Source organism: Nothobranchius furzeri, chromosome 4 (genome assembly GCF_043380555.1).
Source record: "Nothobranchius furzeri strain GRZ-AD chromosome 4, NfurGRZ-RIMD1, whole genome shotgun sequence".
Taxonomy (NCBI): domain Eukaryota; kingdom Metazoa; phylum Chordata; class Actinopteri; order Cyprinodontiformes; family Nothobranchiidae; genus Nothobranchius; species Nothobranchius furzeri.
The window spans coordinates 64134915-64158416 of NC_091744.1; the positions used below are offsets into that span (position 1 = coordinate 64134915).

At 39.4% G+C, this 23502-nt stretch overlaps 2 protein-coding genes across 4 annotated transcripts; one reads left to right on the plus strand and one right to left on the minus strand.

The window, feature by feature from the left end:
* The first annotated feature begins 522 nt into the window (after positions 1–522).
* LOC107372793 (probable phospholipid-transporting ATPase IM) lies at positions 523–2959 on the plus strand. Its single transcript, XM_054732949.2, has 6 exons — positions 523–1324; positions 1401–1484; positions 1595–1840; positions 1923–2061; positions 2139–2269; positions 2369–2959. The coding sequence occupies exons 1-6, from the start codon at positions 1139–1141 to the stop codon at positions 2690–2692; spliced, it is 1110 nt and encodes a 369-aa protein (XP_054588924.2). The 5' UTR covers positions 523–1138; the 3' UTR covers positions 2693–2959.
* A 1082-nt stretch (positions 2960–4041) lies between these two features.
* On the minus strand, positions 4042–9746 carry LOC129153558 (N-acetylgalactosamine kinase). 3 transcript variants are annotated; one of them, XM_054732947.2, is made up of 11 exons: positions 9471–9746; positions 8595–8650; positions 8399–8487; positions 8084–8207; positions 7555–7648; positions 7299–7445; positions 7008–7106; positions 6697–6849; positions 6363–6573; positions 5787–5988; positions 4042–4500 (listed from the first exon to the last, which is right to left on the minus strand). In XM_054732947.2, the coding sequence occupies exons 1-11, from the start codon at positions 9591–9593 to the stop codon at positions 4293–4295; spliced, it is 1506 nt and encodes a 501-aa protein (XP_054588922.1). In that variant the 5' UTR covers positions 9594–9746; the 3' UTR covers positions 4042–4292. The 3 variants fall into 3 exon arrangements, with proteins under 3 accessions (XP_054588922.1, XP_054588923.1, XP_070406438.1); XM_054732948.2 differs by lacking the exon at positions 9471–9746 and adding an exon at positions 9087–9304; XM_070550337.1 differs by lacking the exons at positions 8399–8487; positions 9471–9746 and having other exon boundaries at positions 8595–9059.
* Between the last annotated feature and the right edge of the window lie 13756 nt (positions 9747–23502).

Sequence of the window (23502 nt, forward strand, 5' to 3'; positions counted from 1 at the left end):
ATTCTCCCACTCACTATCTTCTTACAAATACTTTCAATGTTTAGTACTTTCTTTTTTGTTTGTCTGTCTTTACTTCTACCAGCAAGTTTCCATCCCTTAGAATTTTAGCCAGTTGAACCTCCCCAAACCTTTTTTTTTTCAGTTCTCTCGACAAAGCAATTGGGCTCAACTGAACTTTCTCATCTTCCTTCCTGAACCTCACGATTATTTTGAATCCCTCTCTAACTATCTTTTTCCAGACAACAGTTGTTCCTTCATCAGAACTGATCTCCTCTAAACTCCATTTACTGGTCTGTGACCCAAACACACTTTCCCCATCTTTCCTGGTTCTTCCTCTACCCGATCTTCCACCATTAGAAACCCGGGTCCATTCACCAAAATCCATTTCATCCTCATCCTCTTCCTGAGACGCCATTCCAGCCATTCACACACCAGCTTATGCCAACCTCCAAAGTCTGTGATCCGAAATCCTTCATCAAAATCCAGAAACAAATCGTAATCCTTCAAATTCCGCTCCCAATCGATGACTGAGCTCTTCCGAAAAACCCAAATCGACAGAGTCCCAGTACAGCTGTCAAACATATCCTGGTGTTTTTAAATGACCCAGTCCATCAGGTGTGTTGCAACAGGGTTAAAACTAAAACATGCTGGATATCAGCCCTCCCAAGACCAGGATGGAGAACCACTGGTCTAGGCTATCCCTCGCTTGCCCCCGAAGGCATAACAGTGACTGGTTATGTCCCTTATTCTGCTTTGGTCTTTGTATGAATCGCACTGGGACAGAAAGAATGAGTCTAAGCTGAAACATGTTTTATAAAATGGACTTTTGTGCAGCAATGAAAAGACTAAATGTTGAGAAAAAAATAGTTTTTTTCTGTTAGAAGTCAAACTTCATTACAAAATTGCCTCATTTACATTGAGTTACTGACTTTTTCAGAAATAAGAACATCTAGGTATTTCAAGCCTAGCAGACTTTTCTTCTGCAAATCAAAACTTCAGCATGTGTCTGGTTTAGAGTACTATCACTAATCTATTAGTGTCAATTAAATTTTCTTTCACAATGTTTTAAGGGCCGTGACCCCCTTTATGTGTTCTCTCAGCTGCTCACATCGGCGTTGGCATCAGCGGACAGGAGGGGATGCAGGCCGTTCTGGCGTCGGATTACTCCTTCGCTCAGTTCCAGTACCTGCGGAGGCTGCTGCTGGTTCACGGACGCTGGTCCTACTTCAGGATGTGTAACTTTTTAGGCTATTTCTTCTACAAAAACTTTGCCTTTACCCTGGTTCACTTCTGGTACGGCTTCTTCTGTGGTTTCTCAGCGCAGGTAAGAAGACAGAACTTGTTGTGGAACATGTTTGTTGAAAGTGCCAGTAGGTAGATAATGGGTTTTCTTTCCATAGGCCGTGTACGACCAGTGGTTTATCACCTTATTCAATATTATTTATACTTCCTTACCAGTACTGGCAATGGGACTTTTTGATCAGGTAACTAATACAGTTTTTGCAAACTTTGTTTGCAAATGGTTTCCTTTAATTCCTATCATAACATGGCTTTCTAATTATTAACAGAATATAACATGTTGTGTTTTTTATAGGACGTCAACGACCAGAACAGCCTTCGCTACCCAAGCCTTTACAAACCCGGCCAGCAGAACCTCCTCTTCAACAAACGGCAGTTTTTCCTCTGCACGCTGCAGGGGGTGACTACATCCTTCCTGCTCTTCTTCATTCCCTACGGAGCCTTCTCTGCTGTGGTAAAAGAAGATGGCTCCAACTTCTCAGACCAGCAAACATTTGCTGTCACCATAGCGACCACATTGGTTATCGTTGTAAGTGTTCAGGTGAGTTTCTTAATAAACAGATGTAGTGTCATAAATGAAAATGAGACTCTACGATTAATTGTGTGACGTTTTCTACTAACAGATTGGACTCGACACCCACTACTGGACAGCTGTCAATCATCTCTTTGTTTGGGGGAGTCTGATTGTGTATTTTGCCATTTTGTTTTCAATGCAAAGTTATGGCTTATTTGGGCTTTTTCCAAATAATTTCCCATTTATTGGTGAGTTTAGCTCAGTGGGACATTATTGATGGATGGAAATGATGCGTAAATAACTTTGGGTTTGTGTCTCGTCACAGGCGCAGCCTATAACTGTCTTTCAGAGAAGGGGGTGTGGTTGGTCATCCTCCTCACCACCACAGTGTGTGTTGTGCCTGGTTTAGTAGTTAGCTTTCTGAAAGTGGACCTCTTCTCAACTTTAACAGATAAGGTAAAGCAGCTGTGATGGACAGGAGTAGCTCTTCTCGTACAAAATGCCTAAATATTAGATTTTAATAATTAATAAGAAAATGGCCACTGTGGTTCACAGGTTCGCTATTTACAGCAGTCCAGGAAGAGGCACGGCCCGCAGGAGCAGAGCCTGAGGAGAGTACGCAGGACAAGCTCCAGGCGCTCCGGCTATGCCTTCTCCCACCAGCAGGGCTACGGAGAGCTGATCACCTCAGGCAAAAACATGAGAAGGAGCACAGTCTCGTCTGCTTGCTCCCTGGAAAAAACAACAAATGGCTCCAACTGGATAGGAAATGTGCTAAAGAGAAAGAATGAAGTTTCCTGCAGCTCCCAGGAATTCATCGCTGCACCAGAAGGCAACTCCAGTGCCACAAAGACTCCAAGGCAACAGCGAACAGACTGAACTGTTAAAGTTAATCAGTCAGAATAGAATCCCATATTTATGGATCTGATAGACCCAAGCACAAGCTACGAGTGTCCTTCATTTGAGTAACAATAAACTCAAATCGTCAACACAAATGTACCTCATTTTATATCAGTATGAACTGTGAATGTTATATCTGAGGGATCCAGTCCTAGTGTCTGCATACAAAAACAAACTATTTTTTATCTGTTCCACACAGAAGAAATCAAAAATAATTTCAGAAAGCACAAAGTATTGCGTTTAATACTATGGGGTGCCATTTGTAAAGTGGAACAGTCATAACTTAACGGCAGTATTTTGGATTATTTAGCCTGTCATAAGAAAAATAAATGGGAGTTAATTTTTCATATTTTCTCTGTTATTCATACATTTATAAATGTTAAAGATCCTAAATTAAATATTTAGCTTGCTAACTATTTAGAGTTAAATAATTATTTAATAAACTAAATATTTAGGTCAGACCTACATATTTTGTTAGAAAATAAATATTTAATTTGGAGCTAAATACTTAGTTTGTAAACTAAATATTTACTTTATAAAGTAAATATTTAGCTCCAAAATATTTAGTTTACAAAGTAAACATTTAGATCCCAGCTAAATATTTATTATGGGGCTATACCTAAATATTGAACTTGCAAAGTACATTTTTACCTTCAAAATAAATATTTAGCTGGGATCTAAATATTTATTTAGGAAAATATTTGATTTAGAGCCAAGTTTAATTTGTAAACAAAATATTTACCTCCAAATTAAATATTTAGTAAATAAAATACATTTTATTTACAAACTAAATATCCAGTTCTGACCTGAAAATTTGTTTGTTTGTAAAATAAATATTTAACTCCAAATTAAATGTTTAGCTTGCAAATTAAATATTTAGTTGGGAATTTTAACATTTATAACTGTATGAATAACATGGTGAGAACCTGATTTGAACCCCCATTTTTCTGTTATGAGGGGCTAAATAACCCAAAATACTGCTTTTTATATTTTACTCCATGACTTTACAAATGGAACCCCATATAATTCTACATTTAGCCTTGGTTTATGCCGTTGGTAAAACAAAAATGTTTGGTAGGTGTGAATCAGCCTCACTGTGCTTTGCCTTGTATGGCTTTGTTTGATTTCTGTTGAATGTATTTAAAAATGTAAAACTGGAATGCAAGGCTAAAACTCTCACTCAGACTTTTTTAATGAACACATTAAAAACATTTATTATTCTGTTGGGGTGTAACCCCAGTTAAATCAGAACAAATTGTGTTTAAGTCATTGTTAAAATATCTTTTTTGGCTTTTAATAAATGTATTCTTCAATAAAGGATAACAGGATTTTATATATTGCCAATTGATTTATTATTTTTAGAAATGAATTTCCAAGACATTATAAATGAAAAATAGTTTAAAAAAATAACTACTTGATACAAAAATCAAATCACTGAGGTGTTTTTTGCCCTTAAATTCCCCCTGAAAAATAGAGGTTAACAAGTCATTTCCATCTCCTGAAATTTGCACATAAAAAAAGAAAAAAAATCACTCAGTTGATTTTAAAGTATTTCAATATAAACAAACAAATGTGAGTTTCACTCCTCCATGAAAACTGCAGCTCCTCCACCAGGCTTTGATACAAACAAACTCTGTTTCTCCATCGCTGCTCTGCGTGGGTCAGGGATGTAGTAAGCATTCCTGACAGCTTGTAGAAAAGACTCCACCTTCTCACTGGGAACCATGGAGACGGCGCAGCCTCCCCAACCTGCACCTGTCAACCGAGAACCAACAGCCCCAGACTTCCTGCCAGCAGAACAAACAGAGTCAATATTCCAGCTGATCATCAACTTTCAGTAATATCAACCCTCATGAAAAATGTAGAGTGGGTGAATAAGCGAAGCACAGGATAGCATGAAAGATTATAAAAAGAAGAAAATGTAACCATCACGGCAGAAAGGGATGCAGCAAAAATGTTTGATCACTTGGCTGCAGACAACTATGTCAAAAAGCTTAGAAAGGTAAAAACCTGGGCTAATCATACATCAAACAAATGAGTTCTGCACATTCTCTCTCTCTCTCTCTCTCTCTCTCTCTCTCTCTCTCTCTCTCTCTCTCTCTCTCTCTCTCTCTCTCTCTCTCTCTCTCTCTCTCTCTCTCTCTCTCTCTCTCTCTCTCTCTCTCTCTCTCTCTCTCTCTCTCTCTCTCTCTCTCTCTCTCTCTCTCTCTCTCTCTCTCTCTCTCTCTCTCTCTCTCTCTCTCTCTCTCTCTCTCTCTCTCTCTCTCTCTCTCTCTCTCTCTCTCTCTCTCTCTCTCTCTCTCTCTCTCTCTCTCTCTGAAATAGTAGAACTGCTAATGTTAGCATGCTCATCTAGGTACTATAGCATGCTAACTGTGCTATTTAGCACTTGAAGCTAATGTTACTGAGTGTTGGTGATTAAAAATGTTCTTATACATATAAAGGTTCAACCACACGGTGGCACTAGATGAAAATAAATTGATTTTGATTCAAACACATCACTTTCAAGAACTTTCGAGGGGAAATGTAAAGATTAAAACATATGTGCCCGAAATGAGTAATTTAATTCTTTTTTTCCCCTTGTAATAGAGAATGCTATTGCATAACTGTTATGGAAATTTTGTTTATTAATTCTTGATTATTATTGATAAACATATTGATAAAATCCATGACAATAACTATTTAGTTACATTTCCAAGCACAATAAAATTCAGGCATTTTTAAGGATTTCAAGCATGTGTAAGAACCCTGAATTTCTCTCTTTTGAAAACTAACTCCAAAATTAAATTAAAAGAAAATTAGCAGAGAAACTATTTTGACAGCTGAAAAAATAAATAATTCCATTATAAATAAATAAATAATATTATATATATATATATATATATATATATATATATATATATATACACACACATACGATTATGACTTTATATACATAAGAGGTGATGATTATTTCACTCGCTCATCTTGCAAATTAAACTCAAAGCTTCTTTTGGTTTATATTTTAAGAAATGTCAGAATCAGTGATATTTTATTTTACAAATAAAATTTTGATTGATCTAGCAGGACTCACAGACAAATGTCCACCAGTTGGTCCAGTTCAGGACAGCTGCACTCATACAGGTCTTTGCAGCTTGCATGGCTCTGATTCATCAGCGCTCCCAGGAGCTTTATGGACTCAGCAGACCCAGAATCACAAATGCTCTTAAACTTCATCACCCGTGCCGCTTCTCCATAAACATGCTTGGCCCGCTGGTGCAGCTTGAAGTGTGTGACTGTGAGAGAGGAGGAAAAGCTTTATCCACTTTTAAAAGAGATTCTGATGCAGCCATAAACAGTGGTAATCATTAAATAAATCCTAACCTGATAATCAAATGAGATATTAAATAGTATTTCTTAGATGAAAATATTTATAGCACCTCTCAAGATAAAAATCGTGAGGTGCTTTGTACTGAGTTTTAGTGAAAAGAGATCATTCTACTCAACTAGATTTGTTTTATTAAAATGCCAAAGAAAATTCAGGAAAATTGATCAATACAAAAATAAACAAAATCAAAGACAGAAATCAAAATGTATGACAGGGCTATTACTTTATAAATAAGGCTACAACCACAGGAGGAAAAACAAAAAGACGTGTATAGTCACTTACGGTGCTGTGTGTTAGCGCTCAGCAGCTCGGTGGAGAACTGCTCTGGGGTGACGCACAGCACCTTACAGACCTCCTCTCGGCTGTACGGCTCAGGATCCAACACTTCCTGCACCAGAGCCAGCATCTCCTCCAGGGAGGCCTTCAGCTCCGTCTGAACCTGAGCCAGCTTCGACAGCCCACTCGGGTCCAGACCTCTCGCCCGAGCAAGCATCTGGATTCACAAAGAAGTATAATGGAATTATGCTTGTTTAGACATTGTTAAGATTTAAGGCTGTTTTCTTATGTTAATGAGTAAGTTTACACCTACAGCAACCAACGGGGCAGGATTGCGTACCTTTGTGGCTATCTGACACTCCACCACACGGATGTTGTAGTGAGAAGAAGCAGCTTTGTTCATCTCAACGCAGCAGTTGGAAATCACAAACACAGCCCCCTCTGGGAGCTGGACATCAGTGGCCCTCAGAGGCTGGAACTCTATCAGCTTGGCCTGAGACACATTTGAGAATGTTAAAAGAGAGACAAAACAGCTAATCAAAGTATGCAAAATGCTATAAAGTGTTCGCAAACATAGCAGAGCTTTTGTGGTGATCAATGTATTGTTTTATGTGCTTCTAGAAATGTTTTGATGGGAACAAAGCTACATACAGTTCCTTTCTCTGCCAGGAATGATATGGACTGGTCCATTCCTCCACCCTCTGTCCCGATGTAGCGCTCACATTTAGCACATATCTCAGCTAGAGCCACCTGGAGAGGGGTTTTTATGAAAAAAATATGATAACCACCAAAAAAAATCTCCAAAAAGCAAATGTGCTTTTTTCAAAAACCCTTTGATGGCATGAAAGTTGTTTATTAGAGTGAGTTAAGTCATATTTTATAGTCTCAATTATTTACGTTTTGTCTCAAAGGGGACTGGGAGATCTGGTTCAAGTACCTTACCTTGGAAAGGGACTTCTGGTTGGCCTCCATGGTAACAAGACCAGAACAGCAGACTAAGGCACTTGAACTGGACAGACCCGAACTTGGAGGAATTGTTCCGTCTACAACACACGACATTCCTGCCAAACGAGTGATCCCAAACTTCTCCTGGAGGGAAAAATAAAACAGATATGTTCCTTTAATAGTGTACAATATTCACGTAAATGATATATTACACATCATTTATGCTGGCTATGCTATAACCAGCACATCTTACCTGGATACCTTTGACCCCACAGAGGAAGTAATAAAACCACTTTGGATTGTCTTTGTCAATGGTGATGTCCTCTGAGCAGGACACAGTGAAATCCCTGCAAACCAACAGAAATGAGGCTTTCAGATTTTTTTTTTTTTTTTTTTTTTTGTAAATTCAAAAGGATTTTAAACCCCTGAAATACATTTGGAAAAGGAAAATAAAAGTATATCATAGGGCTGGGCGATATGGCCTAAAATCAATATCACGATATATTGAGGATGTCAGTAACGATAAATGATCGATACAGGTATGAGCAGAAACAAAAGTTGTCCACTAGATGGGGCTGTCACGTGTTACGCTGAGTCATTTTTACATGACTCAAGGTGGTACAGCTTCTTGAAGGGACATGAATGTTGTCAACCATCTTTTCTTTTTTTATTGTCAAATTTATTGACATGGGAAAAATTATCTTGATAAGAGTCAGAAATTTCGATAACGATAAATTTTCGATTTATTGCCCAGCCCTAGTTGCTAAAGGCTGGAATCTTACTGGTACTGAGGATTTGTGTTGGACAGGTGGATTTCCCCTGAGTTATTCAAAGACACAGCTGCCAGGATGCTCTGCTCAATAGCCATCGGCAGCACAGAATATCCACAGTAGTCAATGTGCTCACCTGGAAAAAGTGACAAACAGGACAGAGATGTTCGACTACAGGAATAACCCCTCCCTAAAAAACACGTGATCACTCATGTTTCTGTATATTTCAGTATATTTTGTGAACTAATAATAGAAAATTATTACAGATAAAACAATAGAATACACTATGTATAAAACATTCTTACACAATGATTAAAACTGAATTACCTATTAGATTGACCCTTCCAGGTGCATATGCATAGAAAAGGGGAGATTCTCCATACTTTGTTTCAAAAGCACTTTTTAAGTTTTTTAACCTGTAGATTATTAAAAATAAATAAATAAATAAGAAATGAATGAATCACACATATAATGCATCTGCTGCTCCACCCCTGGACAGTCAACCACTCCTGTTGTCACTCACCTTTCGTTCGAAGTGATTTCTATCTTCAGCTTTGGGGGGTTTGTAGACATGTTTACCTGTTCAGAAACAGCCTGATTTTAATAACTCTCGTCGTGAAACTGAGGAAAGCTCTGACACAACCTTGCTGCTATCAGCTGACTCTCACGTAGGAAACCCGGATGCGAAAACGATGAACTACGGGCAGTCAAAATTAGAAGCCTGGCAGCGTTTAAGTGGGTGTTTTTATCCAATGAACTGACTCTGGAAAGGGTAAACACGGAAGTCCTTTGAGAACAGAGTGGCAGGAGGGCAGTAACGCATAAGTAGGACCTGGCTGCAGACATCTGCTGGCGTGTCACAGGAAAGAACTTTCAAATGAGAACAAGATGGCGTGTCATTCTAGCCTAGTGAACTAGACCAAATTCTTGCTTTGCAAGAATTGCAAATTCTTGCTTTGCATATATTCACATATATAGTCTGGCTTGCCAGGCTAGTGTCATTCATTACTTTTACCGGAAAATCGACGAGCGAAAGACATCTACAGGTGTACCATCAAATCACACTCCCCCATCAAATAAATGCTTCCCCTACAGCTGCGCTCCGCACTAGCGTCAAAAGCGCTGCTTGGCTCCACCCAGGCGGCAAAAAGAAAACCCGCGCTTAACGTTAGCTCGTTCAGTTCACTCCACTCACACACATTACTGGCACACTCTGCTCGTGCACGGGGAGACTACGGGAACCATGAAGGTTCAAAAAGCCTGATTCAGCGAATGTCTTTTGTGTATTCCTTCTGTGATACATTTATTAAATGACAGACGGACGGACAGACAGACAGACAGATAGACAGATAGATACCATCTTTTAGTTCTTTTTTAAACACATAAAGGTTTTATTTACCTGCAACGTTTCGTTTGCGGCTGCAAACTTCGTCAGGCTGACGCTGATGTTGGCGTCACTTCCAGCAGAGGACGTTGTCGCCCTCTGCTGCCCGCTCTCCCCTCTCCGATGATGCAGTCCCATGCGCGATCCAACGAGTAAACTCCATCATCCCTGTTCATGGTCCCGCATCCACGTCTCCTTATCTCTAAAGCTTCCTTCATCCATCTTTTGTATTTCTGTTGTTCTGTGTTTATGATCCTCGTGTTGTCCCAGCAAGGGCGGAAATCCCATTTCAATTTTGGGGGGGGGACAATAAACAGTAAAACTTCAGAGAGTAATTTTTGGGGGGGACATGAAAAAAAATGCTCTCAAAATACAACACTCAGGCAGAGGCGGTTTTACCATTAGGCATAGGTAGGCGGCCGCCTGGGGCCCCCTTGTGTTGGGGGGCCCCCTAGCCCTGACCGCCAGCACCCCTCTGTTAATGCCACAATACTCTTATTACCAACCTGCCGCAGACGGGATTGGACATGCGCACTTCTCATTACCATAATTCCTGAACCGTTCAAGATATCATTAAAATTCCAAAAGTGCTGAAAAGATTAAAAATGGGGCTATTCGTGCATATACAATACATTACGGTAGCCACCGAGATTCCCTGTCTTGAGCGCACCGAATCACAACAAAGATTCAGAGACATGCTGAGTTTGTCATCCAAAATGCTCCGTTTTATAACTTTTGAATGGCTGATCAGATCCAGGAAATTCCAACGGTTCCTAAAAGTACATAAAGTCAGCTTTCCAACGATCTATAGCATGAAGCAATCAGAGTTAGGGAAAATATCGCTACCAGGGGAAATCCTGCTGTACAGCCTGGTTGAAACGGAGCGCAGCGCCGCGGTGAAAGCGGATAACGGAACGGGGAGGCTAATCAGCATAAAAAGCCAGCATGAAATTATGGAAATGCCTCAAAGAAAATCAACACGATCTATTAGGTGTCCCAGAAGGCTGAAGACAGTGACCATGAAGAAGGACAGATCTCCAGTGAACCAGGATATGAACGTTTGTTCAGTCTTTATTTTTTATTTGAACAACCCTCAACTATTTGCTAATTGTAAGATTCAGCATCATTCCAGCATTATTTATCTTTTTACAATAAATAATTATTTTTGCTAAAACAAATGTTTTTGGTATAGCAGTGCACGATGTGCAAGAGAAGCACCCCAGTGTGAGGTGTGACTCTGCCTGCAGCTGGAGAGAAGCTGCTTCAAGGTCTACCACATCAAATAAAAACGTCTGAAAGTTTACAAAAATAAAGTCTTAAAAACTGCTACAAGACACCAAGGTTCAAACTTTTTTAAGAATAGATGCATTTCAGTTCAAAGTTTAAATTGTTTGCCCAGTAATTTTGAAGTTCCTGTTCAGTAATAACTGTAAAAAATTCAAATCCGATTTTTGCTTTTTTCACTTTTAAGCTGATTTTTTAAAGGCTTTAATAGAAATACATTCTAAATAGAAAAAGAAGAAGAAGAAAATATCATTTCTATAGTGCCTCAAGATAAAATCATGAGGGGCTTCACAAAAACAAAAATATAAATATAAAAAAGCATTTAGAAAATGTTTAAAAATATATTTAAAATGAGCAAAAACAGGCAATTGGGATTTAAAAGAAAAAATGTTAAGAAAGAGAGAGAGTGAATAGGAAAGAGGGAAATCAGTGAGGAAGGTGGAATAGGTGGGGAGAGCAGAATAAAGAGAGAGTGGTGAAGAAGGTCATACAAAAGCCAGCCTGAACAAGTGAGTCTTCAGCTGCTTTTTAAAGGAGACCACTGAGTCCACTGATCTCAGGCTCAGGGGGAGAGCGGTCCAGAGTCTGGGGGCCACAGCAGCAGATGATCTGTCACCTTTGGTCTTTAGCCTGGTGCTGCACAGTAGGCTTTGATCACTGGACCTCAGGGACCTGCTGGGGGTGTAGGGACTAAGAAGATCACCAATGTAAGATGGTGCTTGTCCATGTAAGAACCTATAGACCAGAACCAGGATTAAGAAATGAACCCTAAAGTTGACTGGCAGCCAGTGAAGCTGGAGGAGAAGTGGCTTCACGTTTCTTTTCGTGAAATGTTGAAGTGGTTTGGAAATACAAACCATACACTGAAAGCTGAGGTTGTTCTGAAAAAAGGAGAGAGTTACACACACTTTGCACTTTTTATTACAATTTTACAGCCATAAGATAAAAAAAAATACCAGACGGCCCTGTTATAATTATGGTCATAAGAGGGTTATTAAGACTGCGATGCACAAACAGGAAGTGATTGGTAGTCATTCCACTCCAATCCAGTTGGTGGCAGTAATGCACCAAATTGTAGTTTGCCAAGTGCCATAAGACCACAAATAAGAATAAGAAGAGAGGCGGGAGCATTCGTAACAAACTCAAAGCGATAGTCAAAACATTAAGCATGACATGAAGTTATCCTAGTGGCTCCAATAAGAGAAAGAAGCAGCTTGCTTCATAAAAGCTTTTATCTTCACTTCTGAAAGTGACGTTGTTTTTCGATGTAAACATCAAAAGGAAGCAGAAAGGAAAGACAATGGAAAGTGTTTAAAGGGAGGAAAACAGACCAAAATGGAAAATAGAAAAAAAATAACTAAGGCTAAAGCACAGGAGCGCTGACAGAAAAAAGAAAGCAGAGCAAATATTGAAAGCACTCAAAGGGAGGGAAATACAGGAAAAAAAGAGGAGGACTAATAAAAAGGGAAAATAACTCATGTCAGAAGAGGGGAGAGTTTCGCAAATCCAGTTAAAGGTAAGATTGTCGAAAATTTAGTGTAAGGGGCCCCATGTCTGTGTTCGCCTTGGGCCCCCAAATTGCTAAATCCGCCCCTGCACTCAGGGTTTCCCTTTCATAGGCGTAGCCGTGGCGGACTGCCACGGCTGAAATCCCACCGCCACGCCTACAAGATCCCAAGTTTTATTTATTTTTTGTTTTGCGCTGTTTCCCGAAGAAGCAGCGGGAACTACTATGTTGTCGCTTGCGATCACAGCCGCCAGGCAGCAAGGAGGAGCAGGCAGGGCAAGGTGAAGTTACAGCATAAGTTACTGAGTTTAAAATTAGAAAGGTAGCAGTGGATATAATGCTTTTTGGTTTACATGTTTCAATAGCGTTAAGATAAACGAGTGTTGACGATCTTGACAGGGTTTCCTCCAGTGCTTATTAGGCCAGGTTTTCCTCCCCCCACCAGGCTAAGCATCACTTATTCATGTAAAATTTATTTATTTTTTCGTGTCTGACTTTAACCGCATCTAATACTGTATTACGGCGTGAGCGCAACAGCGACAACTTAAGATCGATGTGTGAGCAGCGTGAGAGGTCGGGTGTTTCATCTGAACCCTTAAAACCTCCAGCAGGCTACGTTGCACTATTGACGTTTTAGCGCGCGGCGCTAACAACTTAGCGACGTGACATGTCTCGGAGAAAGCGTAAAAACACATTGGATGCTTCTTCTGAAGCGGGAAAATAACACTTCTTCTTAAGCGGAGCACGACGTCGCCTCGGCTCGTTCACGGCCGAGCCGGACTGAGCTCGATAACATTGACCCAGCAGAGCCACTGGGTCGTTGGAGCTGCCCCGTGACTGCCTGATGGAAAACCAGCGGGTTTCATCTGACTCGTAAAGTTTCTTGTTTTTGCTGGGGACCCCCTGTATTTTACCGCTCCCTCCTGCAGTCTTCCCCTATTAAAATTTTAAATGATTCTGTAAATTCCCTGTGTCAATAGAAAAAATCTCTGCCTCTGCCAGCTGCAGTAAATGTAGTCTCCAAATAATAAATAAGAGGTGCATTTATCTGTGTATCTCCTTCGATCAGCATTAGTGATATTTTCAGCACCAGAACAGTGAAGCAAAGAAACAGATTCCTGAGTTTGTTAGTCATTTTATTTATTAGGTGCATCTAGCCTGTTCTATTTTTCTCTGAAATGAGATCAAATCAGTGCTTCTATGGGTTGTTATTTAGAGACGTGTCATAATTCCCCATAATTGGACTTTGCCTAATGAAACCGTTTAAAAACAATTTCATAGTTATTTCATTTCTTTCTTATAGATGTCTTTATCAAAATGCAAGTTTCTACTCATTTGACGTTCTGGAGCATTAAAAAATTACCTGATGTCTGCCGTTTTTCGTTTCTCTGCCATTTCAACTGTCCTGGTCTGCTGACAGTTGGAACCAACACACACACAGATGGGATATTGTCAGTTGAACGGAGCTGGAGGATATTGATCAACAATAATATCTTGCCAATTTTGTACATCACCATAAGCATCCTTTCTTTTCGTTTTCATTTCAATAACAAGACTGTGGCCTAAAACGGAATAAGCAATTCAGAATAAAGATTTAAAAGTAGATCGTTAATAGTTGAAGCAACATGTCCTGAAATGACATGGCCATTAGCTGACCAACAGCTACACGTGTGGACGGATGCAAAGCATTAATTTTAAGTACTAAAACATATCTAACTTTTTCACAACAAAGAGAGAGAACATAAATGTCAAATTAAAATTTTATTAAATCACATAACATGAAAGCTACTAAAATCCAAATAGTTCCATATTGATTTTAATATATTTGAAATTTTCCTTCTAAATATGGCTAGAAAAAATAACAAACTTCAAATCAGCTTTCACAAGTCAAGAATCAAAATGACTGAAATATCTTTAATAAATCATAGAAATGTTTGTAGGCTGTTAGAAAATAACTCTGTAATATTTAATAACTTTATCTAAGTCCTACTGAACGAAAAGATACACCAAATCTAAAAATATATTCTTGAAATATTTTTCATTTTAATAATAAAAATTAAAAACATTTACTTTACAAATACACTAAACATATACATACTCTATAGTTTATCTTTCAGTTAATCGATCTCTCACTTTTCTCAGTTTTCATAGTGTTTTTGGGTCTGTGGCCAACGGGATCTTTGGCTCTATGTTTTACACTGAGAGCTTTGAGCAACGTGCCTCCACCACACATTTGCTGCAACCAGTTCATCCCTAAGCTGCACGGTGCACCTGCACTTTGACATATTGTAAACAACTGCAGAGCCTGGGGAAGACGTGATAAGAGCAGTCAAAAGCTGTGGTTTTCCATACATCGGACCAGTAAGTTTTGATTCTACCATATTCATCAGCTAAATAGGATGAAACGCGAACATTTTCATCGATCTATAAATGCTCTGCAGATTCCAGGGGCAGACCGTGGAAGCGTACGTGTCCGGAAAAAGGAACTTTTGATCACCTTAGTGAATGGAATAATAATAGTGGAATAATCCTGGAATGACCAGAGAACATGAAGTGACAACTTGTTTTTACTGTGGTGGTGGTGGTCTGTCATAAAGGGATCTCCGACCGGTGATCAAAATCTAAAGATAATCGGTGTCTATGTTTGACATTTATGACCACATTTGACATACATATTTAAGTTTGTAGAGCAAGAGTGTGATAAATGACTTACTGCTGGAAACCGCTGGCTTTTTGATTCCTGCCTCCTGTAAGCCTGCGGGCTTCTGTGAAGCTGTGAGCGAGGCAGAGCCGGCAGCCCCGCCCGTCGGAAACAGTGTGTGTGGACCGACCGTACCGACTTGAGGGATTTGGGGGGGGGACACTATAATTTCTCAACAATTAAAAACACATTGTTTTGTATTTGCAGACTAACTTTTACATTGTGATTTTAGAAGAAAATACAGGTTTACTGATAGCATTTATGTGTTTACAATAACTTTTGTGGGGGGGACAACTTTGTGTGAGGGGGGGACGCACCCCCCCCGTCCCCCCTGGGATCTCCGCCTATGAGTGTTTATACTCTCGTCTCTCTTCTCTGTGGTTATGTCTGAATCCAGTGCGAACCGTGCCGACACAGTATTTTGCAATGTTGGTTTTTTTTACTCGGTAACGGATAAGATAAAAATGTAGCGAAATACAATACTTACAAAAAAACAGTACTTAAGTAAAAGTAAAATTACAGATTTTAAAAACTACTTAAAAAGTAAAAATGCGCAAAAAATCTACTCAATTACAGTAACGCAAGTAAATGTAATTCGTTACTTTCCACCTCTGCTCACGAGCCACGTTTCATAAGACAGTTTTCACATGGCCCACCTCCCGGGACGCCTTTCTGTCCTTTTTCTTTTTGCACCCAGAGCCTTTCAGCTTCGATATCAGTTTCTGGACTGGACCATCGTGGGAGGAGAAGAAATTCTACGCAGCAATCCGAGAGGCCAGCTTAGGGACGGTGGAGCAGGTTCAACTCATGGACACGTTCTCACATCCTGACCTGAGCCAGACCAGTTACTGTTACAGACTCACCTTCCACTCACACACACACACGCTCTGTCACACACACACAAGCTCTGATGTTCCACAAACACCCGTAGCTTCTATTGTCCTCTCGACTGCAGGTCACCATCAGGTAGCACGTTGCAGAACATCCTCGTCCTCGGAATGTTTGTGGCTGAAACGAATCATGATCAGAATGAAACTGTTATCAAATATTCACAGTAGTTGAAATTATCTGTGAAACATCAATAATCCTGTATGTGTCTGAGTTTAATCTTATAATAAACGTATTAACCATTAATCTTTTGTTAATAAACCACAACATAAAAGTCACACTCAGTAGTTTAAAAACATACTGACACAGGTGAGTATTTTATAATAAACACCTGTTTTAAAGCTGACGGTCCTGGTATTAAAGAGCTGTTTAGCAGCAGAGCTGCATTACTGCCATCTTCTGGAGTTTTGACCGCATCCAGTCTACTTACTGGTCCTTGTTTCATCAATAACTTTAAAAATAACCTCTGAAATTCAGAAATAAAACTCTAAACAAAATGCACAAAAATAAGCATTAACAAATAGAAATACTTTTGTATACATGTTTCTGTCTAAATTGATTTTTAATTGGTTTATTTGTAATCAGCATTTGATTGAAGGGATTTATACGTAATTTTTCAGATCAACTGGGTAGAAACCATATGTCGATGGTTGAAACAAGAAAACCCTTCAATGTCTGACTTTCACGATGAATGATTTTTTCACCTTCTTGCGGACAGAAGCTGTTACCACAGCGTTTATGTCAAGCTAAACAAGACGATTGGCACTTTCTATAAATACTTTCAGAATAAAATATACTACTTTAAAATTTCTATAGTTTTTTAATTAGTAAACACCATATTTCATCTAGATCAGTTGTTCCCAACCGTTTACCATGAAGACCCCCGTACCAGTGTTGAAAACAATCCAGGACCCCCCCAACCCCATCTACAAACACACATCACAAGTGATTAGTTACAAACTGCACAGACATGCGGTGTTGTAACTCCTATACAGATTTTTGATTACACTGTTGGGCATGTAATTGGGATTTTAGAAGAGTAATTTTTTACAAATAATAAATAATCTTTGTAACCCAACAACCTCAGCACAGACACAGTTGTGGGGACCCCTTTGGAGGGTCACAAGCCCCAGAATGGGAACCACTGATCTAGATAACGGAAAATATTTTCTGTGAAAACTTTTCTTTTATACCAACTACATACCTACTAAAACTCAATCATTTAAAAAGTCTTGGGAGAGAGTTTTTCTCCACTGCTTTTGTAGTCCTAATAACAATTAATGAATAATCGCTCTTAGTCTGGCCCCTGACCCAGAGCCCAGTTGCCATGGCAGAACCTAACAGGGACAAACAGTCCCAGGCAACATACCTTCTGGGGTCATCAGGGCACGCAAACCCCTACACCGCGATAAGGTGGCGATTAATAGTAGAGGATAATTTTTTTTTTGTTTGTTTTTTTGTTTACTTTATTACGAACCCAACCAACCCCAACCCTGTCATGGCCTAACCCAGTTTTAGAACGCTAAAACTAAACACTGTGTGTGTGTGTGTGTGTGTGTGTGTGTGTGTGTGTGTGTGTGTGCGCGTGCGTGCGTGCGTGCGTGCGTGTGTGTTTTCTGCCTTCTCGTGTTCCCCGGTGAGTCGTGGAGGATGGCTGCTTATACTGAGCCGGGATTCTCTGGAGGTTTCTTCCTGTTATAAGGGGGTGTTCCTCTCCACTTGTCAGCGACTTGATGCAATTTGCTGGGTTCCTTATATAGGAAAAATTATTTCTGATTGGCCTAATGAACTGTCCTGAATTGGAATGTTTATTATGTGAAGTGCCTTGAGACGACTCTTGTCGTGATTTGGCGCTATATAAATAAATTTGAATTGAACTTGAAACAATAACACTAAACGCTAAAACTTTGAATGCTAAGTTTGAAGTTTCCTCCTGAGAATCTTCCTCTGTATCCACAGTAGTGTAACTAATTTTGCATTCTTCAATTTTGATCTGAGTATATCTGTCCCCTGTTTTAAACCCTTGACCACTTGTCCAAAAGCACCACGACCCAGACATTTTTGAACATTACATTCTTCATCTGTATCTAAGTCAGACAGATCAGAATCTGATAAATCAAAGTCAGACAGACCGGAGTCAAACAGACCAGAGTCAGAATCTTCTAATTCAGAGAGATCTGAGTCCGACAGATCATAATCAGATGGATTGAAATCAAAGAGATCTGATTTTCTGTCAGCAGTCTGTCTTACACTGAAATCAGGGGATATGCTCGGTTCTTCTTTCTCCATTCGATAAACTTTCATTTTTTCATATGCCGATATCACATATGAGTTATTGCTGGTAGGAGGAAGGTGGCTCATTGTTATAAATCTGTGATTTAGAGCTTCTTCTGGAGTGATACGCTCTGAGGGATTCACTGTAAACATCTTTTTCAGGAGGTCTATGAATGACTGCAGATCTTCTAACGCAAAGGGGTCTTGTATTTCTGGATGAATCGTTAAAAAGTCATCGATAGAGTCTAACTCATTACCACGGCGTTCGCTAACGTTCATTATCTTCTCCGTATACTCGTGTGGTGCTTTAAACCTCCAAGTTTGGTTTGACTGGTCAAAAATGAAAAAGCGGTCCACTTTTGTTCCCTTGCCAAGTAAATCCTGGTCAGGCAGACCGTGGAGCTTAAAGATCTGCCTCATATTGTTAAACTCACAAATAGGATTGTGAATATCATCTCCAAGAAAGATGAAGGCCAGTGTACAGGCAACAGCCCACATGTCAACGGCTTCAGTCAGAGGGAGACCTAAGTTCACCTCTGGTGCTCTGAAACCACACACCTGTATGACGTCATAGTTCCGTAGATTGTGTGTTTCCATAGCAAGCCCAAAATCTATCAGCTTGACTCTGAAAGGCTGCGACTGATGATTAACCAGCATAATATTGTCTGGTTTTATATCTGCGTGAGTCACTCCAGCATTCTTCAGTGCGTTCAGAGCCACCAGCAGGTCGTGGGCAACCACCCGAATTTCACTGACATCTAGTGGTTTTTCCTGTCTCATTTCCAGTAAGTCATAGAAGTCCATGTCTAGCATCTCAAACACTAAACAGAAGCTGTCATTATATTCAAAGTGATCGATTAACTTCATCAGATTCTTCTGGTCAGCTTGGAGCTCCCTGAGATGGTTCAATATAGTGGCTTCTCTGGTAGCTGATTCACTGTCGTCTTTGTGGAAAAATTTGAGAGCCACCACTTCATCTGTCCCCTGTTTTAAACCCTTGACCACTTGTCCAAAAGCACCACGACCCAGAAATTTTTGAACAATATAAACTCCTGATTCCCCAGTGATTGTTTGATCTTTGTATAATTCAAACGATGTTTCATCTAGTCTGTCTCTTCTGCTGCCTTCCAGGTCTGAATCGTTCAGCTTCACATCTGATAAATTAGCTTCCTGAATCTTAAGGAGTTGAAAATCTGATGTGTTCGCTGGCTCATTACATTCTTCATCTGTATCTAAGTCAGACAGATCAGAATCTGATAAATCAAAGTCAGACAGACCGGAGTCAAACAGACCAGAGTCAGAATCTTCTAATTCAGAGAGATCTGAGTCCGACAGATCATAATCAGATGGATTAAAATCAAAGAGATCTGATTTTCTGTCAGCAGTCTGTCTTACACTGAAATCAGCGGATATGCTCGGTTCTTCTTTCTTCATTCGATAAACTTTCATTTTTTCATATGCCGATATCACATATGAGTTATTGCTGGTAGGAGGAAGGTGGCTCATTGTTATAAATCTGTGATTTAGAGCTTCTTCTGGAGTGATACGCTCTGAGGGATTCACTGTAAACATCTTTTTCAGGAGGTCTATGAATGACTGCAGATCTTCTAACTCAAGGGGGTCTTGTATTTCTGGATGAATCGTTAAAAAGTCATCGATAGAGTCTAACTCATTATCGATATCAGTCATTATCATCTCTGTACACTCGTGTGGTGCTTTAAATCTCCAAGTTTGGTTTGACTGGTCAAAAATGAAAAAGCGGTCCACTTTTGTTCCCTTGCCAAGTAAATCCTGGTCAGGCAGACCGTGGAGCTTAAAGATCTGCCTCATATTGTTAAACTCACAAATAGGATTCTGAATAAAATCTCCAAGAAAGATGAAAGCCAGTGTACAGGCAACAGCCCACATGTCAACGGCTTCAGTCAGAGGGAGACCTAAGTTCACCTCTGGTGCTCTGAAACCACACACCTGTATGATGTCACAGTTCCGTAGATCGTGTGTTTCCATAGCAAGCCCAAAATCTATCAGCTTGACTCTGAAAGGCTGCGAATGATGATTAACCAGCATAATATTGTCTGGTTTTATATCTGCGTGAGTCACTCCAGCATTCTTCAGTGCGTTCAGAGCCACCAGCAGGTCGTGGGCAACCACCCGAATTTCACTGACATCTAGTGGTTTTTCCTGTCTCATTTTCAGTAAGTCATATAAGTCCATGTCTAGCATCTCAAACACTAAACAGAAAACACCATTGTAAACAAAGAAATCGATGAACTTAATCAGATTGTTCTGGTGGTCCTGGAGTTCTCTGAGTTCTGACAATATATTGATTTCTCTGAGAGCTGAGTCACGGTCATCCATGGTGATAAACTTCAGAGCCACTGCTTCAGCTGTTCCCTGTTTTAAACCCTTGTAAACCGCACCAAAAGCACCGTTTCCCAGAAATTTCTGAAGAATATAAACTCCACATCGCCCGGTAATGATCTCGTTTTTGTCAAAGTTAAGAGCCATTTTAGCTTAATTGGCTGTCTTCCAGTTCTGAATCCTGCAGCTGAAAGACTGGTGACTGATAACTGAATCTTATCAAGTTCAAAATATGGATTGTCTCTTAAAACTGATTTGATTTCAGCTTTTGACTGTGATATGCTACTCACAAAGTTCCTGTCAGCAAGAGAATGAGTCCTTCTAAATACTGTCAGAAGAGACGTTTATGCAATGCAACCGCCCTGGAGCTGTGATCTGTTCACTGATATTTGGAAGCTGATTTGACCTTTATATGACGACGCATAGTAGTGACGTCATCAGTGGTCACGTGATGTTATCAAAGCACCCAGTGGTCACGTGACGTAATCAAAGCACCCAGTGGTCACGTGATTTACGTTGCCCTTAGTTGCTAATGCTAATAGTCAGCTCAGCGTTGCTAGTCAACATGAGCGGTTCTGGCCGGACTCGACGCTAAAACGACCCTTTTCTCATTTCTACAGATATTTTTGACGAATAATGTATGGTTATTATTACACTAATTATGTATTTTATCAAAGCATTTTTTTGGAGCGCCACAAACATTTATCAGCTTTATATTTTTAAAAGGTATATTGCAAACAAAACGTAGAAAACACGTGGGTTACAGATCGTATTTAGCTAAAATAGGTATAATTGTATAAAAATGAGTGTTTATAGAATACACCTATCAATGAAAGAATGTGGTTTATAATTTGAGAGCTTCTGTTCTCTGCATGCTAGCATAGATGCTCTTCTTTTTGTCTTAATATAAACTTTAATGTCAGTAGTTCCTTCAGATCTACCAAGCAGGAGAGATAACTGTTTCCAGGATTTAATCTTCAGTCTATTCTCTCTGCCTGCTGTCAGATGGAACATGAGATGATCTAAACTCATTTAAAACACGTTTTTAATGACTTGGGGGGGAAAACGTGTGGTTGTAAATGCATCTATAACCCTGCTGATTGTGCTTCCAGCCTAACAACTAGTGTAAAATAGTAACAAATTTATTAAAATGTTAATTTAAATAAAGCTATTTCTGGTTAAAACCTTATTAGAAAACAACATATGTGAGTCAAAAAGAAAAACATTTTTTATTTATTTCTTCATTAAAAGCCAGAGATCATAATAACAGAAAACTGTGTGATAAGTTCAACCTGCACAAACATTTACAGTCGGCATTGACATGTTTTAGTCTCACGAGACCCCACAAAAGAACTTCTGCTTCAGTGAGCTCAGCAAGCTCCAGACTTCTTCAGGACTAGAGGATCCCTCTCTCTGACACCAGAACCCAGATGAAAAGAGACAAAAACAAAGAAACACATAATCTAGCACCACAACATGCAAACCCCCACCAACGCTCCAGCACCAGTACAGATGGGTGGTGTTTTTGGAGGGATTTTAGCTCCCTTACCATTCCTTTTAATACCAGTGATCCTGTAAAAGGCCCCATCACCCAGCCAGCTGCACCACTCCACTTACCAGCATTTACTCCATCACTGACCAGACCAGCTGCTTCCAACCAACTGATTGTTGCTCATCACCACTCAGGATCATGTGAATACATGAAGATGGACATGAATGCAAAGGCAGCAGTTTGACCTGAAACTTTTTAATTAATGATCTAGTTATTTATTCATGCTGATATTTCATTGTTAATAATTCTTCTTGTTCTGTCTTCAAGTAAAGACTCTAATCCCAACCTGACCATAAGTGGTAAATTATTTAACAGATGCAAATGAACAGTCCTGCAGTAAGTACCAATGTTGTGAAGGTTCTGTTGTTCAGACGTCCTGATTCAGCTCTGGTTATTCTGGAAGACACGTCGTGTTACCATGGTTATCCTGAGTGTGTAGCATGCTTGAGCAGGTCACGGAAGTCAGCATCATGTGGCTTAACTGAAAAAATGAAATAATTACTCATGTTCATGATCACATTTTACTTTACTGATGATATGCCAAATGCTGCTGCTGTCTGTCAAATGATCTACATCTCTAAACTCACCATGGCCGTCTCAGAATAAAAACAGCTTCCTCTAGTTGGGATGGATTAGTAACTGGAGTTGGAGCGAGTTAAAGAGCTGCATGGACAAATGAAGTTAAAAATGTTTCTCATGAAGATTCGTTTGTCCTCTACCACTCTGATGTTCACAGACGGACATTATTGTAATAGAATTCTTTCAAATATTTAAAACTGCACTGAAAGTTAAAAAGCTGAATGAGACACTAGTTTAAACTCACTAAGAATGTTTTCTGTATCTTTACATGAAGGGAAAGTTAGAAATGTATTAGATAGAAATAAAAGTTATTAAAACTTAAACTGCATCCTAATTATGTCTTATTACTCTTTCCCCTTGACAGACGGTGACAACCTCAAACTAGGGTTGTCACGTTGTGAAAATTTAACCTCACGGTTATTGTGACCAAAATTATCACGGTTTACAGTATTATTGCGGTATTTTTTTAAACATGTAAAATTTTCAAGAAACTAAATAAACCCTGTATATCAGGAAAATATTGTCCTCAGTTTGTCTAAATTTTGCCTACAATTTGTTATTTTGTAATTATGTTGTTTATTTGTTTACATATTTCCCCTTTAGTCTTTAAAATACCAATATTTGCCCATAACTTCTTATTTTTTGTCTGTTTGATGTCATCATTTAAAAATTTTTAGATCAGATGATACTCAGTACTTAAGTAGCCTTCTAATCAGATACTTTTTTTTACCCTTACTTGAGTAATAAACTCTGTATCAGGAAAATATTGTCCTCGGTTTGTGTCCTTCCAGTGAGCTTTGCAGATGTGGGGAAATGTCATCAGGCAGTAATCATTGTTAAATTCATAATTATTCTCGGAGAGAAACCAACTCTTATCTGTCCCTGGATCCCCGTAATGCAT